At 43.1% G+C, this 18,093-nt stretch overlaps 2 protein-coding genes across 4 annotated transcripts in view; one reads left to right on the forward strand and one right to left on the reverse strand.

Moving 5' to 3' along the window:
- The window catches only part of xrn2 (5'-3' exoribonuclease 2), a 173,916-nt gene that overhangs the window by 145,656 nt on the left and 10,167 nt on the right, over positions 1–18,093 (forward strand). The gene's annotated exons all lie outside the window — the stretch shown is intronic.
- The window catches only part of LOC132984627 (serine/threonine-protein kinase D3-like), a 34,149-nt gene continuing 16,307 nt past the window's right edge, over positions 252–18,093 (reverse strand). Inside the window, exons 3-18 of the mRNA XM_061051492.1 lie at positions 17,700–17,831; positions 15,804–15,961; positions 13,624–13,813; positions 13,460–13,537; positions 12,713–12,896; positions 12,198–12,321; positions 11,186–11,263; positions 9,036–9,312; positions 4,848–4,900; positions 3,617–3,689; positions 3,373–3,479; positions 3,118–3,279; positions 2,940–3,038; positions 2,569–2,836; positions 1,770–1,855; positions 252–1,452 (exon numbers count right to left, since the gene is read on the reverse strand). Of these exons, the coding sequence (XP_060907475.1) occupies positions 1,279–1,452; positions 1,770–1,855; positions 2,569–2,836; positions 2,940–3,038; positions 3,118–3,279; positions 3,373–3,479; positions 3,617–3,689; positions 4,848–4,900; positions 9,036–9,312; positions 11,186–11,263; positions 12,198–12,321; positions 12,713–12,896; positions 13,460–13,537; positions 13,624–13,813; positions 15,804–15,961; positions 17,700–17,831 (2,243 nt within the window). The 3' untranslated portion in view covers positions 252–1,278. The remainder of the gene's footprint in view (positions 1,453–1,769; positions 1,856–2,568; positions 2,837–2,939; positions 3,039–3,117; positions 3,280–3,372; positions 3,480–3,616; positions 3,690–4,847; positions 4,901–9,035; positions 9,313–11,185; positions 11,264–12,197; positions 12,322–12,712; positions 12,897–13,459; positions 13,538–13,623; positions 13,814–15,803; positions 15,962–17,699; positions 17,832–18,093) is intronic.

The raw sequence follows: 18,093 nt of genomic DNA on the forward strand, positions 1-18,093 counted from the left end.
CTCAGCTCGTGGTCAGTCGACCTGTGATGGTTATGACATCATGGCTAATCATCAAATCCACTATGGAGAAAATGAAGGGGATTTTGACTTACTGCTGAGCCCTGTAGTCCTCCAAGCAGGCGGTCCGGGTTTGAATCCAACCTGTGGCTTCTCTCTCCCCTGTGTCTAACTCTACCCGCTGTCCTGTCTCTAAATTAAGTCATAAAAATCCCCAAAAATCAACCTTTTAAAAAGAAGAGAACAGACTACGATTTTCTGAAAGTAAAGCATTCAGCTTTAATATTTTTTTTCCTCCCCACTAAGAGGATCTTCCACGTGACAGAAATGACATTTCTTGCAAAAATATAAACGGTTTAAAGATGAATTCTCAGGCTGGCGTTCCGATCAGAATCAGCAGCGATCCGCGGGGGAAAGTCTCGATTTTCTTCTCAGGCAGGTTTTTTGTTTTTTTTTCACAGAAAGACACAAAACGTTAGCAGCTCCATTCTCAGTTTGTCGTCACCCAAAGAGGCGCAGAGAAGTTCTCTGAATACAGCAGCCCGGCGTCTGCTCTTCAGCTGCACTGGTTTGAAAAAGTCCTGAGTCTAACATTTGGTAATGACTTTAAATAGAGTTTAAAAAAACAAGCTTATCCTGTTTTTCCCTCTTCATTTATGGACCTCAGTAGAAACTTTAAAACCACTTCTCCTCCTGCGTTAGAAGCAAAGAATCCTGTTTGATCCAATTTTTTTATGGAGCAGAGATTGAACATTTGATCGCCGTTCTTCTTAAAAAGTAAAGAGAGAAGTTCACTTTCACTAAATCAAAAAGTCATGATCAGGGGACATTAAAAGTTTCAAAAAAAGTGCAAAGACATCCCAATGAGAAACACGTCGGCCGGTTTGTATTTAAGACATGTTTGAATCTTTTAAGTTCCAGTTAGAGTCACACGGCGTGAAGAATATCCCACATCTAGTCTGAACAGCAAGATTTAAAAAAAAAAAAAAGCGAAAACGATGTCGTTCAAATCTCGTGTCTGAGGTGAGAAAGTTAATAAAAAGGCTCTGGAATCGCCGCCTGGATGTTCCTTACAAGTTTTGGCTCAAAGTGTCCGTTTGGTTTTGGCGTTTAGAAAAATGCAGAAAAAGCTGGAAAAACGTTTAAAAAAACGATCTGACCTGCAGTAAAGCTGCAGTGAGCGTGTCACAGTGTCCTCACACAGCAGCCAATCACGGTCGCTCTCGGCGGCTGCACTCCTCACACCTGATCCCCGTTTCCTTTTGAGGGACCCTTTCACCTCTAGGGGTCCTCGTCCATGTCGTCCAGGTTGGGCGACATGATGAAGTGATTGGGGTAGTGCAGGCCTCGCTCGTCGGCGTACTCCTCCCAGCGGGTGTCGTCACTCTCGTGGGTGATGTAGCGCTCGCCCCGCCGCGTCTCGAACTCCCTGAGGTCCATCCAGGTCTGGTAGTCCTGCAAAAAAGAAGAGAATAACAAACGGATAAGAAGAGCAAGTAGTTATCAAACTCAGATCAAGAACAGCCAGGGCGGAATCTTTTTCCCAGAATTTTGTTTTTCCTGGAGAAGGATCTTTACTTTTCTATTTTAAACATCGTCAAACAAAATCAGACTTGAACTGAACCCCCCCCCCAACAGCAGCTCTGGATACTCCGTTTGGGATCAGACCCCCACGGTTCAGGCTGCACGTGATCCGCAGAAATGCAACTTTTCATCTCACCGTGTCATTGGTTGGTTATTTTTCTAGAGAAATGTAGAGCAAGTTTGTTTACCTGCAGCCAGGGGTGACTCAGAGATTTGTCCACGCTGTAACGCTTCCTCATCTTCACCTGCAGCAGGTTATTGATGAGGTCTGTGGCTGTGAGGAAAACACAAAAACTCAGTGTGAAAACCTGAACCTAGTCTACTTTCAATGATTTCCCAATTCAGACGAGTGAGAAAGTGATGTCATAAAGGTCAGATATGATGCAAAATACTCTTCTCCATGTTCCTCTAACATGAGTCTCTAGTCCGTCTACAAACCCCCCAATTATGAGAAAAGTCCATCCTCTCCGTCTTCTCCCTGCTCCACTTTTCAGAAAATGTGTGCTCAAACAGTCCGTTTGGAGATGTTCCCTTCATGACATCACAAAGGGCAGTAGCCCCTCCCCCAGGTGGGTGACACTCCCACAGCTAGGTGTTTGTTCTGCCCTCTGAGTCTGCCTTCTCACCGTAAACAATAGGACATGGAGCGAGAAAGACCGAGTACACCCAAGCCCTTCCAGAGAGGGGGCGTGGTCAGACACAGCTCATTTACATATTTAAAGGTACAGACACAGAAACAGCCTGTTCTGAGCAGGGCTGAAATAGAGGGGTTTATAGACATGATCAAATACAGGATCAGAGTGGATTTAGAACAAGAAACTTCACACACATGTTTTGAGGAGCTCTGAGACTTATTTACACTGAAGAAGAGGAGGAGAATATGTGTCCTTTAAGTCATTTTGTTTCCTTTGTCTCAGTCTTCTTCTAAACCTTCATGCATTATGTTTAAAGCCCACAAAAAGGAGGATTCGTCAGGTGATCCCTCACCCTGCTCTGAGATCTCCTTCCACGGGTTCGGTGGGTACATGAAGGCGGCGTTCTGGATCTGGTCGTTGATGTCCTCGTCTTCGTTGAAGGGAAAAGTCCCGCTCAGGCTGACGTAGATTATAACTCCCACAGACCACATGTCCAGAGATCTGTTGTAGCCTTTGCTGCGTAGAACCTCGGGCGCCAGATAGGCCGGCGTGCCGACCACCGAGCGGCGGAAGGACTTCTCCCCGATGATGCGAGCAAAGCCGAAGTCACAGAGCTTCACCTGGAGGAGGAGAGGGATGACTTTGAGAGTTTGCTGCTGAGATCAGTCACATCAAACATTTGTAAAAAAAAAAAGACAAGAGACGCTGATTCTTCGTTCTCACCTGAGGGAACGGTTCTGCAGAGGCCAGGAGGACGTTCTCCGGCTTCAGGTCACAGTGGACGACGTTCTTAAAGTGGAGATGTCTGAGAGCCACGAGGATCTGTGAACACAAAATGTACAACTTCAAAACAAAACAAGGAAGTGTTGGAGGCAGAAACAGAAGCCTGGCTGTCACTGACCTGCGTGACCAGGAACTTGGTGAGGCGCTCGGGCAGTCGACTCTTCTCGCTGGATAAAATCGTCTCCAACATGTCTCCGTGAAGCTTCTCCATGACGACGTAGACCTGCTCAGGCGTCTCGAACATGCACTCCAGGTTAACGATCCCCGGGTGGTGCAGGTTCTGTCGGAAACAGGATGGGGGGGGGACATTAAAAACCCAAAACCAGCTGATACGAGATGAAACCGTCTGAAGCGCCCCGGTTGTGTGACGCACCTGCAGGATGGCGACCTCGTTCCTCAGCTGGCTCTCCTGTTTGGTGGGAAATCTCATTTTGTCGATGATTTTGATCGCCACGTCTCTGCCGGACTTCCTGTGTTTACCTGCAGACCACGAGGAGAAATAAAAAAAAATTAATCCTTATCTGTAAATTCAGTGTCCAGGAATAAATGGATCAAAGAACGTCGATAAGAGGTCGCTACATTACATGGACGTTTGTCAGAAAATGCGCCAAACTCACCTCCATAGACGATCCCAAACTGTCCGGAGCCGAGCACCTCGTCAGCAAAGATCTGATACACTGAACTGATATCCTGAGAAACAAAGGGATCAGACAGGTTTCACATTTCTACATGTGAGGAAATCTGCAATATGAAGATTATGATTTGAGTTTGGGAGTCTTAATTTCAGAGAAAAGGAGGTTCATAGAGGAATTAGTGTATTTAAAAAGCAACATGAGCACAAGTCTGGATCGAACAGTGTCACCAAAGATCGTCCTTGTCATTTGTGTGCACATATAAAGTCTGCTAGAATTAATCCATGTGACTTCAGTCATCCTTTTTAGGTACAACATGAAGAATTTCTTACACTAAAATATTTAACTTGACTAATTGACTAAACCTGTTATATATAAAAAAAGATTCTGTTCAGTTCTTACATGACATCAAATATTTCCAGCAGTTATCAAAGCCAGAGAAATCCTTCATGTTATAGTTGTAACGGGACGTGTCTTTACGTGGTTTATTGTTGCCATGGAAACACCGGATGTGCGCGTTGGCTGGTTGAGTCATGACCAGTGTGCTCCCATTTCATACTTACTGGCCGATCTGGTTAAACATGCGAGTATTTCTCTTACACACGATGAATGAATAGTATGAAAATATGTGGTTTCGGACACAGCCGACATGTTTATCGTTGCCGTGGAAACACTGGATGTTACGTCAAAGGCCGCTGCATGATAAAGCGTGAGCTGCTACTGAAAGCTATTCTCCTCCTCAGGTCGGTTTAACCCGGTCGTCATGACTACGGTCTAGTCGGAGTTTGTTTTCATTCGGGTTGGGGAGGGGGAGTAGCAGAGAGAATCACTCCCATGATTCCCCGCCTGCCTGGACGTCATCTTTTGTTGCTGTTTAGATTGAGAGCCCCCTGGTGGTGGAATCTAAATATTGCGCATTTAATGTTTCTTGTAGCCCCATAAAAACAACCGATATAATTCAAATAAAGGCTTAATCTCCGTCGGGCTCAGCTGACATAGCACCCCAACATGTAGACATGCTAACAGGCTAAAGAGTAAGTAAGCATGCTGCGGTAACCACGCTTACATCATGACATCATCTTTCTGAACCATTTCTCTGAAGTCCACACCGCATGTTGTGTGCTCTTTGAATGGGTTTGGTTTAATCGGAAGAGACATTACTCAGACTCTCGGTGGCTGCCTGGAACAGGAGGAGAGCATTTAAACGATGACTCACCACATTCTCTTGGATCTGGGAGTTGGACACCGATATGCTGATAGAGAGTTCCTCTGCAGAGACACAAAAAAAACAAAAACAGTTTGCAAATGTAAAAGTCAAAAATATTGTGCATTCATAAACGACACATGCACGCCAGCCCCGTTAGTGAGTGTACAATCATTTTCAACCTTCCAACCTAAAATCTCATTTCCTCTGCTTCCTTGTTGTGAAAGTGAGAGACGACGGAGGAGATCTCCAGCTGAGATCAAACCGACACATGTTGGTCCATTAGATAAAAAGATCACCGCGTTGTGTTTACACTTTAAATCCTTTTACAGCCTCTACTTCTTGCCACCGTTTCCCACAAAGTCATAAAATGTTTTGTTAATTCAGGGACTGACTTCTAAGGCTCCGTGACCACCTAGCATTTTTTCGGGTTGAAAGCACTAGCTCTGTGCCCTCAGATGATTGGATGAAGAGACATGGCTCCGTTGCTCTTAACTGCATGTTTTATATTTGAGATGGGTTTTTTTTCCTTCACTATGAGCATCAAACGGAGGATGCTCGCCTTCCTACTTTGTCTGGATAAGGAGCGGGGAGGATGTGAGTACAAAAATAAGGGGACAATCATGCATTTTGAAAAGCGCAGGTGAAGTCAACAGAGCCTTTCTGAAAAGATTTCAACTCTTAAGGGCTCGGAGCGGCTGCAAAAGAAAAGTGGAGCGCTTGAAAAAAAGTTGCTGCAGCACACGCTCTCTCCTCATTGAAAACTAGGCGGACACAGGGGCCTTGCGCTGGTGACATGATTCGAGTCTGTTCAGTAGAGATCGGCTGGTCGATTTGCTTTGATGACATCACGTCTCTTCCTCCCCCACAGAACAAACATTTAACTCACAGATAAAAGGTCAAAGGTCCCCCAGGTGGGTTCAATCCTCAGCGGGACGACCCTCTTGTGTCAGTTTGAAGCGGACGCTCTCAGTCATGGAGAGTTCAATGACTCATGTTAGTGTTTTTAAGTTTCCTCTCACTGTTCCTTCTCTACTCTGATCCTCCGGAGCACACAGCGCCTCATTCGTCAACAGAGCTGTCAATCATGTTTCCAGCTTTAAACCCCTATTTTTATTTTTCATTTTTCACAAACTGCCGTGATGTTCGTTCTGCCTGATATCAAAAAGCTGAGGCCTCGCTGTGTGTGGAGGAAATCCGCCACAGCGAGTGACTTTCCACTGATGAGCTGGCATTGATTTCAGATCGCTGGCAGGGTGTGATCGGGTCGTCCCTCTGAGATCGATAATGGCGGCCTGTGGTGGGCAGGCGGCCTGCTGTTTTTCAGGTCATCACTCGGGGAGTTTATGAAACTTTATTGACACGACATGTAAACTGAGGGAAGTCCACATCAACAGTTAAATCTTAAATAGTTTAAAATAGTTATTGACCTCAATATGAAAGGGGTTTTATTTCAGCTCTCAGGTTTATGTCTGATAATTTCTGAGCAAAAATATTTACTGTTTGTGTCGCTTCTGCAGGTCATGTGGCGCTCACTTTAAACATTTTCCAGTAGGTCTTTGTGTCTGAGAGTTACACAAGAAGATTAAATCAATGACATCTTTGCTTAAAGTTGACCTGCTGATCCTCATTTTAAAACTCACATATAGTGTTACAATGCTGGATGTCTAAACTAAACGTGGGCAAAGTCAGATCATGAGGTAAACGTATGTTGGTGTTATCCCAGGATGAGTCAGCAGGGGGCGCTAAACAGCTTGTTCTGCTAATCATGCGATAGTTCCCCGATATTAAACCAAGATTTGACCAGAGGCAGCTTCAAGCCTCTACCTAAGCCGGTGAAACCTCTTATATAGACTCTCTTCTCCCAGCTCTGGAGAGCAGCCCTCACCTGGCAGCCCTGCAGCGCTCTGGAGAGCTGACCAATCAGAAGAAAGAGGGCACGTGGGGACGGAGGACTACAAGAGACAGCAGCTGAAACATTCAGGCTGAAATGAGGGTTTTTTACTGACACCAGTATCAGATGAATAAGGAGGCTTTTCTAAAGCTGCATGATGTAAAACATATTGACAAGCTCTCAAAAAAAATCAAAAATTGACCACAAATCCATGACATTATGTTTCCAGTTTAAAGTGCATCCGAACACGCAGACTGTGAACGCAGCATCAGTGTTTGCGTGACAGTCTACGGCCGTGAGGTCATTATTCACAGAGTTTACGTAATGTTTGATGATGTCACCTGCGGTATTATTTTTATTCCCAGTCATCTTTTTGTATTTACTCTTGTTATGTATTATTACAATGTTTTCCATCCTCTGTGGGTTTAAACAAAAACACGCACACACTCAAAAATCCTTGTTACATCATCAGTCCATTAACTTATTGATCTGTTGGTGTAATTTCAATTCAAAATAAAACATCTATTTCTGGAGGGATTGGAGCATGAGGTTAATTACTCATCAGGTGGAAAACACAGCTGACTGCGTCCTTTAAAATAAACCCACTCTATTAAAAAGAATGGCAGCCCTTTTTTTAATTGTTAATGGTGATTTTTTAATCTTTTTTTTAATGACATGAGATCCATTCAGGCATCAAGAGCCGGAGATTTCATTTTAGGATGAAACTTAAAACTATTACTGTCAGACAAAAAGACACTTTAACCTGAGATGAGTCAGAGCGGAAAATCCTCTGAAATCCCTTCAATCATGTTAAAATGTCAGCAGGCGGTCGGCGCGTGTCTGTGTGTGTGTGTGTGTGTGTGTGTGTGTGTCTGTGTGTGTGTGTGTGTGTGTGTCTGTGTGTGTGTGTGTGTGTGTGTGTCTGTGTGTGTGTGTGTGTGTGTGTGTGTGTGTGTGTGTATGCGTGTGTGTGTGTGTGTGTGTGTGTGTGTGTGTATGCGGGTGTCTGTGTGTGTGTGTGGAGGTGGGGTTGTGTAACAATCCTGCGAAACAATATTTGGAAGCTCTCCACAGATAAATCCGACCATCCATTAAAACATAAAGAGTTATCAGACTCTGATCTGATTGGAGGAAGAGCTCTGTCACTGTGTGAGAGGATAAAGACGTGTAGTTGAAACAAACCGGGTTATTTGGAAAACTTTTTACCTAGGAACACCGGGAGTGAATGGTTTCGTGGTTTCTTGGACTCGAGGATGAAATGAGCAGATTTGGTATTTGAAATGCCACTTTGACCTCACGTCCATCCCAGTTTTCATCAATGACTTGAGGGACATATCATTATACAAAGTGTTTGTTTTTATTATATTTTAATTATGTGGAGAAGGACACCATCCAGGACCCGACTGTAGATGATTCTAGTGTGACCTATCCTGCCCCATTCAGACTTAAAAAAATGTGGGGTTCCTCAGGGATCCATTTTGGGCCCCTTTTAATTTATTATTGCGTTGTCAACAGCATGTCAAAGGAAGTCTTTCCATTTACGTCCAATGATGCCTTTTTTTTGAGCATTAATGCAGTTCAGTGTTTTTCAGCATCAGACGCACAAATATGCCCTCGGCATCAGCTGTGTTTTGTCGCTGCTCTCACACCGCTATGAGTATTTTTTTTTTTTTTTTCTTAAACAAAGCCGCACTCGTCAATATCACTTCTCCCTCCTCGACGAATCAAAATGAAGAATGCGCAGGACTTCTGATAACCCTTTTTTCAACAATAACATTGGAGGAGAAAATGATCTGACACGTCTTTTTTAAGGATACAACTTTAAGGTCTACAACTGCTGCTTAGGTCATGCCAATTTTTATTTTTTCTTGGTGAAATTTCCTTTGATTAAAAAAAAATCTTAAGCGTATGAAGCAGTTTGAAACAAAGATTACAGTCACTACGAATGGAAGGAGAAGTGCTGCGAGACTACTTTTTTAACCCAGTGATAGTGTAAGAAATGCTGTGAACTGAGGTTGTTGGTGCTGCCAGTGACTTAAATGCTGTTTGTGGGCCATACAAGTTAATTCTGGTGGTATTCCACATTTCCACAGGTCGACAAACCTCTGGCATGAAAAACACAATCAGTCCCCGAGTCCTGAAAGGAGTCTGTCAATACTGAGTCCCTCTGTGATACTGTAAATTACAGGACCGGCGTCAGGCACACTTTCTGCACTTTGGCGGTTATATGTGCGATTAAAATATTGCTATGGCTACAACAGAACATGAAGTTGGGCTAAAGTTGTTGTTTTTAAGCGGTTACTTACTGTGGTCCTTCCCTTGGCCTGGCCCGGTCCCCACGCTGGGCTTGGGCGTGACGGGCATCATCGCCTGTCGGATGGCCTTCTCCCAGCTTTGGCCCACGTCCCGCCCCACTCCGGATGCAGACAGCACAGGGTTGTGGTGCAGGCCGCCGATGTCCTCCCCGACATAGTACACCATGCTTGCTGTGATGACCTCGAAGCAGTGATGGTTGCTGCCCGGGGGCAGGTTTCCAAAGTCCTGTCCCGGCTCCACCTGGAGGATCTCGGAGAGGGGGATCTCCTGTTAGAACAGAGAAAAAAATAGTGCAGGTCAAATACAGGCATTTAAAATGACAAAAGTATTTTTTTTTAAATGCTCCTGGACATACCACTTCTTTAAGATCCTAAATCAAAATGTTTTTGCTAAATCTCTTCTCCTTTAAATTCATGTACTTGTTTTAGGAATCATTTCGGCCAATAAGAAGCATCTAAGAGGTCTTCAAATGTATTTCTGCTCCCTCCATCCTGACACTTCTCCTCCCTCTGCATAACTGTGAGATGCTCTTTGAATTTTTAGTGTTTCAAACTTCCCTTCCTTCCCTTTCCTTCCTCCACCCCTCTAAAGCCACCAATCTGCCAGATCAAACATATAAATGAGAGCGATGGGCCCCGTGGTGTCTCCGTGCCCCTCTGTGTCATCTGAACCTTTAGTGTTTTGCCAAGTTCAACCCCCGCCCCTCTTCAGCCCTCAACCACAAACTCTTGATCAGCGTCGCTCCATCCTGCCGCTCTGATTAAAAGGCAGGACGTTCCTCGGCCGCTTTGGGCACGACGTAGCGCGGCCACGAGCCAGAGAGACGGCAGGGAAGCGACCCAACGTCCCAGAAACCACCACAAATCCCCCCCCACCCCCTCACACCGCTGCTCTCTCTTTCTCTTCAAAGGAAGGTCTCTGCAGCGCTTTGTGGTAAAGGTCAGCAGGTCGCCGGTTGACACGAGATGAAAGCAGGAGGAGTATGAAAGAGGAAAAAATCATAGAGAATGAAAGAGCCGCAGCTGAAACGACCTCGACTCACGTTTGATTCTTCGAGGCATTAAAGTTTCCTCTGTGGAAAGTCTAAGTTAGATCAAAAAAAAGTTGGAAAGACAAAAAAATGATTTTTTTTTTCTTCAACCTTTTTCTTTAATTCCTGACCTCACATCAAAACCACAACTAGAAAAAGGATTTGAAACGGTGGGTTAAGATTCATTTTTATTTAAACTGACATTCAAAACAAATACAGAAGTTACAGCACGGTGCAGGGAACTAAAGAATCGATGTTTCTCAAGCTGAAAGATTCAACACTTTTCAATTTGAACTCCTTGAACTTGACACACTTGATTTATATGTTGGTTGATTTTTAGAATAAAGGGCGTGTTGGCGAGCTGAAAAAAAACAACAACTATATCTTGTTGCGCTCCGCCTTTTGTTAGTACTTTGTAAACTCCTCTTTTTTTGGAGATGCTTCTTAAATAAAATGATATATATATTTTTTTACACGATGAAGCTATGGCTCTCTGCGCGTGGTCTCTGCTCAGATAATATTTGGGTTTGAATCTTCTATGATGATAAAGTTATGACTACAGTAGCTCTGTTTGGATTACTCTTTTCTGCATCGATTTAAATAAACTAAGAAAGCATCCATCAGATTTACAACACTCCTGTAGCTAAAGTTAATTCAATGAAACGGAAGAACGCAACACTTTTGTTTTTCCTCTACATTTGCAGGAGTTAAAATAAACATTTGTTTTTAAAGCACTCTTTCTCTTCAGTTTAGATCACAAACTAATCATTATCTGTTATAACATATATTTAGGAGAAGGAGGTAGCTATAAGCACATCACATTGGTGCAGCGCAGTGCAAAGACAGCAGACTGAGGAAGAAGAGAGGCCACATTGACCACGATGATTGTGTCCAATCTTCTTCCTCATAACGTATATTTAACATCATGATTATTATGATAGGTGTGCAACAGGCTTGTCACATTAATAGACCTTTCAAAATGAGCATCAATATGCCTGAGAGCGATGACAGGGCGGTGTGTCAATGTCTCAGGAGTGTTTCTGTTTGTGAACCTGACTCCCCCCCCAGTCGAGCAGCTGAAACCAGATCCGAGCAGAGCGGGTCTCTTACCTTGTAAAACTTGGCTCCACTTTCATTCTGAAACAGGGTCAGACTCTTGCTGTCCAGCCTCCAGTAATGCCTCTTCCTCTGCAAACACAAAAAACATTTGTCAGGATAAAAACTTCATTTACCGCGAAGATGTAAACAGTTTTATTTCATTTCCAACACAAACATACAAACATTTTTTATAAAACAAACAGGATGAGACTGAGCTCTAGCAGAGCACGCTGATACAAGTGTTGTTATTATTTCATTACAGATTCTTTAAGGTCATGCAAAAAGTGCTTTCACACTTTCAGGGGCAGTCCTCCAGAAATTCTCTCATTTCAGGAATGAATATGTGAGAATGACTGAAGTGAAGTATTCCTCTTCACTACATTGTGAGGTATTGTCTACACCTTGTTGTAGGTTAAACTTCCTAAGACAAAGTGAAAGACGGCTCAAACATCGCCGGGCTCAAAGATTCCAGAGAAGTATTTCACCAGCTGAACATTGACCTGCAGTGTGGGAGGTCGTCTTTCTCTTTGCCGACTCAGCACCTGCCCTCTTGTGCATGTTTTCTTGATTTAACTTCTGACATAATACAAAATAGTTTTGAGTAGCTCCGCCTCAACAAGCTGCAGAATTAAAGAATCACTAATAATATCATTGTATCAATGATAGAGATGAAAAACATTTAACTGATTGGATCTGTTCTGCACAATCAGTTCTTTCTATTAAGTTATTCATCCCTTACACTTTGACGTTTGAGACTATTTATGTTTGTCTGGTGTTTTTAAATTCATCGAATGGCTCAAAATTATAGTTTACAAATTCCATATAAATTCCACAGGAAGGTCAGGGGGTCGATCCCCAGCTCCTGCAGCCACATGTCCGATGTGTCCTTGGGGAAGACACCTAATCGTTGGCGGCGTTTGAATGTGTATGAATTACTTCTGATGGTCACTCCACACAGCAGTGTGTGTCTGTGTTTGTGTCTGTGTTTGTGTCTGTGTTTGCATGTTTCAGTGTGTCCTCTCACCAGGTTGTCCCTGCTGGTGTAGTGCACCATCCAGCCCTCTTTCACCATCGTGGAGCTTTTCCTCTTTGTGTGTTTGATGGACTGAACGAGCCGCATCAGCGGGATGTTTGTGCTGGTGGACGGGCTGCATGTCCACAAATAAACAAACAACATAAAACAAAACAACATTTTAGGAAAAATAACAACTCACTGAAGAATACAAATACCTTTCTGACTGCGATGAGGAAAGATGAAACACAATGACAGATACTATATATGGTAAAGGATTCTTATAAAAAAGTTTATTTAATACACTAATTGACTTGAATTAAATTGGTTGAAATTCCAGCGTCAGGGCGCAGGATAGCCTAGCGATTATGCTGCGCGCCCCATGTACAGAGTGGGTTCAAATCCAACCTCTTCCCTGATGCTCCATGTCGTCCTCCACTCTTTCCTCCAAACATTCCTGTCTCTCTTCAGCTGTCATATCTAATGAGGGCAAAAAAATATATATATCTTTAAGAATCCAGCGTCACCTGATGGCTCTGAGCGTCTCGTCGTCCTTCTCGCTGTCGGTGCAGGGACCCTCGATGAAGAAGAGTTTATCATCAGCGTTCGACAGCTCGTCCGGCTCGTCCAGGCTGTGACCGCCGTCACTGTTGACGTCACAGTTGTCGACCTCCATCGTCGACTCCGAGTCCGGACTGGGACTGGTTGGTTCTAAAGGACACAAGGACACTTACCCTAAGATTCTTAACTGATTGAAAACTGAAAAATAATCTTTTAGATGAATATCGCTGCAGTTCCTTGAATGGCCACAAGGTGTTGTCTAAGAAAAACATGAAAGCTGAATTGTAAGGGTCCCGTTGAGGATAGATGAACAATCATTTTTATCTGGATTTTCTCTTCCTGTAAAACATTTCAAATGTCTGATGGGGCGTTTACTAATTTTCAACAATTAAAAAGATTTGTTAATGATCCAAAGAAATTCATCCCAACGTTATGTCCCGCCTTCTCCACAATCATTGTGGTCAAAAATCTATCTCTTGATTGGTTCTATCCCATTTCAGTAGGAAATATGTCACAACCACAGACTGTAAATATTAATGGATGAAGCCTGAGTGACGCCACCCGTCTGTTCCTGCAGGGGGCGCTGGAGTCCCATCGATGGCGGTCTCCATGCTGGAAATGCTGTCTCAGTCTAACTTTCAGTCAACTTAAGGACATTGATTCTAAATAAACATAAGAGTAAGAAGAACAGGTGTGCTCTGTCACAAACTCACCTCCATTGAAGTCGACCTCACCGAGGCAGTCTCTGGGAACTTTGGCCGCACATCTCTTATGGCAGTTGAATTTACAATCTGAAGAAGAAGAGATGAGAAAACGTTGTAGCTCATCACAAAGTTATTCGTGTTATCACTTTCCTCGACATGTATGTCGTCGTCACCTTTGCACTGCATGCCCTGGCGGAAGAGACCCTTCAGCAGGCGCTTGCAGAACTGGCAGATGGTGGGGCGGGTGTAGGTGTGGACGGAGAAGGTGTGCGGGACTTTGACTCGACCGAGGACTATCTTCTCCATCCAGATGGGACGGCCGCTCAACAAGGAGTTACGCTTACCGGCACCCAGGAGGGGGCGCTGTGTCGACCGGATAGGATGAGGTTGGAAGAGATTTTAAAAAAGAAAATGTTAAGATATGAAAAACAAGATAGGCAACCATAAGAACAAAGCAGAACCTAAAAAAAACCCAGAAAATAATGCATCACACTTTAGTCGGAAGGATGGCACAGCGGGACTTCCACATACACAAACACACAGCTTTGCCTTCCCCCATTGGCATTGTTAGTCAACCAGATCAAATGTGCCTTAACCTAAACTAAAAAGTCACATTTCATAAATGAACAGTTCAACTTGGCCTTCTTATGGTTTGTTCTCTATGTGTGCACATGGTTAAGAGTGTGCCTTAGTGTGTGTGTGTGTGTGTGTGTGTGTGTGTGTGTGTGTGTGTGTGTGTGTGTGTGTGTGTGTGTGTGTGTGTGTGTGTGTGAGTGAGAGGGAGTTGACAAAAGTGTGTTTGTTCCAGTTAGCATGAAGCTCTGAATGAGGCTCACTTTGTTCAACGGTTTGTGAACGGGATGGAAAATCCAGTGGTTAGCCTGCAGGCATCAGAGAGAGAGAGAGAGAGAGAGAGAGTGTGTGTGTGTGTGTGTGTGTGTGTGTGTGTGTGTGTGTGTGTGTGTGTGTGTGTGTGTGTGTGTGTGTGTGTGTGTGTGTGTGTGTGTGTGTGTGTGTGTGTGTGTGTGTGTGTGTGTGTGTGTGTGTGTGTGTGTGTGTGTGTGTGTGTGTGTGTGTGTGTGTGTGTAAATAGCTAGTGGAAATGGCTCACTGGTTGCACAACGTAGATGTGCTTGCATGCAAAGCCATGCCATTCATTATGTGTGTGTGTATAAAATGAATGTTTCCTTCACCTAACTGAACTCCAACATGCGTCTCCTGACTCTGCACTCAAGAAAGTTCCGACAGTCAAGCAGGGTTGTCACAAAATCTGAATTTTAAACTTTGAAACATTTCAAGTCCAAAATCAAAAGATATGGACGCCTGTCTTTATTTGGACAGGTAAGTGGACAGAGATCATAAGAGAGAGAGAGAGTGGAGAATGACATGGAGGGAAAGGAGCTGCAGATCGGACTTGAACCTGGGCTGCCCGCTTGGAGGACTTTAGCCTCCGTACATGGGGGGCAACATTAGGGCATCGGCAACTCAGGGTATTTGTGTAATTTAGACATTCCTCATTTTGTTTTATTTGTTGAAAATGTGACTGAAGGGGGCGCCGGTAGCGTAGTGGTTAGTGCGCGCCCAATGTACGGAAGCACTAGTCCTCCAAACAGATGGCCCAGGTTCGAATCCAACCTGCTCCTTTACCTCATGTCTCTCTCTCTGCCTGATCTCCAGCCTTATTCTTGTGCTGTCGATTGTGTTTGTAGAGATTAAAGTTTATAGTGGAAACAAAATCTACGACTACAAATAAGTAACCAATCTAACTTTTATCTTATTACATAGTTTATAGTATTTCAATATTTGGAAAAAGTGAAAACGGCATCAGGTCAAATTGTCACATTTTGTTCTTGTTTTTTTTTTGGTGTTCACAGTTGCTGCACAAAATGCCAATGTACTTTATATTTTAATTACATTTTTCTCTCTTACAGACTTTGATTAATCTGTTTTCTGAACTATTAAACCTGCTCAGGGTTGCCTTGCCAATCCTATCAGGACATTCAATTGGGACGAGAGGCAGGGTACACTCTGACACACTTACAGTGCAGACAAAACAATCACTCACAATCACAATCACACCTTCAGGCAATTTAGAGAGACCAGCTCCCTCGACCTGAACATGAGTGAACGCAGGAAACCAGCACAAAGGAAAACATGCAAACTGCACACTCAAATTCAAACCAAGGTCCTTGTGTTTCTGAAATTAAAAATGCGTTTATCCCTGATGATAGGATGCGGGAATCAGAATAAATAGCCACCAGGAATGAAAACAACCTCCTCCTAAGGTCCAGGTCAAATCGTTGAAAAACAATGTTTGATCGACTGTCTCTTAAAGGAAATGTCATAAACCCACCTCCTCCTGTGGTATCGGGGTGAACTCTGTGGAGGGAGGACGAGCGATGGTCATGATGGAGCCCGGCAGGGACACGTTGGACAGCCGTCTTTTCCTGACCCCGGTGCAGTTGTTGGGTATCTTGAACGCACACCGTTTGTGGTAGTTCAGCCCACATCCTGAAGAGGATACATTTTTGTCAACTCTGTGTTTAAAATCGGAGCAAATCTGAGCCTAATGAGTTTGAGCACACTGTTTTCCCCTGCTTCCAGTCTTTATGCTAAGCTATGCTAAGCTAAGCAGTTCCCTGCTCTTAATCTTAACACAGACATTAGAGGGTTTAAAATGGTCTCTACTTACATTGTTAAGAAAGTCAGAAAGTGTATTTTCTAATATTCAAACAAAGATTTAAATCACGATGTATGTAGTCACATACGTTTGAAACGTTTGGTTCTAGTTTGTTTTGTTTTCTAATGATTTAGTTTCATGTTTTTCATGCTGTCCTGTATGGTTGTTGACGTCTTTCCTTCATATATTTATACTCTTGATGCAAGGCAAGTGGCAATAAAGGTTTTAATGTATTCTTTCATCAGTATGGATAAAAACAAAGATGCATTGATGTGCTGTTTTCATTGACTTTTTAAAAGTTTTAAAACATCCTAGGATTATTCAGACAATCTCTAATGTTTGATTTGACAAAATCAAACATTAGTGCATAAAAGCTTGAAGCATACGATCAATGTTTATACCAATTATAAAAGGTGTTCCACAAGGAGCAGTTCTGGGCCCTGTCGTATACAGAATTCATGATAATTGTAAAGTCTCTCTGATATCAAAATGTAGTGTTCATCTTTATGCAGATGATACTATCCTGTATTTTATTTTGCTAACTCTAAACAACTTGCATTTGGAAAACATACAACTGTTCTTTAGTGCTAATAAGGATGTTCTTCTACATCCAAAACTATAATTTAGAAAAACACAAAACCACGTTATGATCTCCCCCTCTTTTATTTCTGTGCTCTTAAAGTTTAAAAATACTTCACATCAAAGTTTTGTAGTCGATGCTGACCCCTTTAAGACTGACCTCAGAACTCAGAAACTGAAGTCTCTCTTCATATTATCTTCTTTCAGATATTTTTTTGAATCCTCTGTTATCTTTGGTATCTGTGTCTTTAGTTATTCACAAACTGAAGTCATCAAGTCTTTAGGGAAGTGACGTTTTATTTTTTGAGTCACAGTGTGGTATTTAAGGAGTAAATGTTAGAGCATGCTAAAGTTAGCATGCAGCTTCAACTGCAAATAGGAAATAGGAAGTGCAGACTAGAGGCTGTAGAGTGACTTGCTAAGTCTGATATGCCCTAATATGGCCACCGTACAGAGCATTAACCCTCTTCACAGTGTGACCTTTAGTGTAGTACCGTCCTCAGGATAAACCTTACATTTCTACCGCCCGCAGAGATGAAGGTCTAGAAATGGCTTTTTCTGTGTTTTGTCTTCTGCTATTTAAAGATCATTGCAGCCTCATGCGTCACGACTTTGTATGAATTAACATTCAGAGACCGATAGTTATACAACAGAATGTGATTAACACAAGGTCACTGGAAGCTACGAAAAAAGAGCATAAGATTCTTTGTAGTTTGTTGTACCATCTTATTTTTTCAAAGTTGCATCCATACAGATGTTTTATTTTGCTGCACTGAACTGGACGGAGAACTTTGAATTCTTTAAAACCACAACAGATAATCAAACATGGATACTCTGATCTGAGACAACTCACATTCAGTCACTTTTTAGTTTGGATAAATCCAGGATGTGACTGCAGGTGTAAACCACAGCAGCACAGACTCACCTTCACATGACATGACCTTAAGTAACCACGCTGACGGGAACCCCCCTTCTTAACCACATCCTTACCTTCACATTTCAGGCCCTGTCTGACGAGCCCCCACAGCATCTCCCCGCAGTCATCGCAGAAGGCCGGCGCCTTGTACGAGTGAACGTACAGCGCGTGAGGTCGGATCTGAAAGTCCTCGGCCGTGGCCAGAGCTGAAATAAACAAATACAGAGCGGTCAGAGTCTCACATTCAATGTGCTGCTACTGGTAGTCTGAGAACCGCTACAGTTTTCTTTGACTTAGGCATTTTGTGAACAACTATAAAATTACATATTTCTCTGGTTTTGATGACTGTTGGAAATATTTGAGGAGATGTAAGTACTCAATAAAAAAGGGTTAGCATTAGGGTTAGTCCATTTTTTATTAATTTAGATACTTCAGTGTGAAAGTTCAACATATTGTACGCTTAAGTGA

This window comes from Labrus mixtus, chromosome 12 (assembly GCF_963584025.1).
Source record: "Labrus mixtus chromosome 12, fLabMix1.1, whole genome shotgun sequence".
NCBI lineage: Eukaryota > Metazoa > Chordata > Actinopteri > Labriformes > Labridae > Labrus > Labrus mixtus.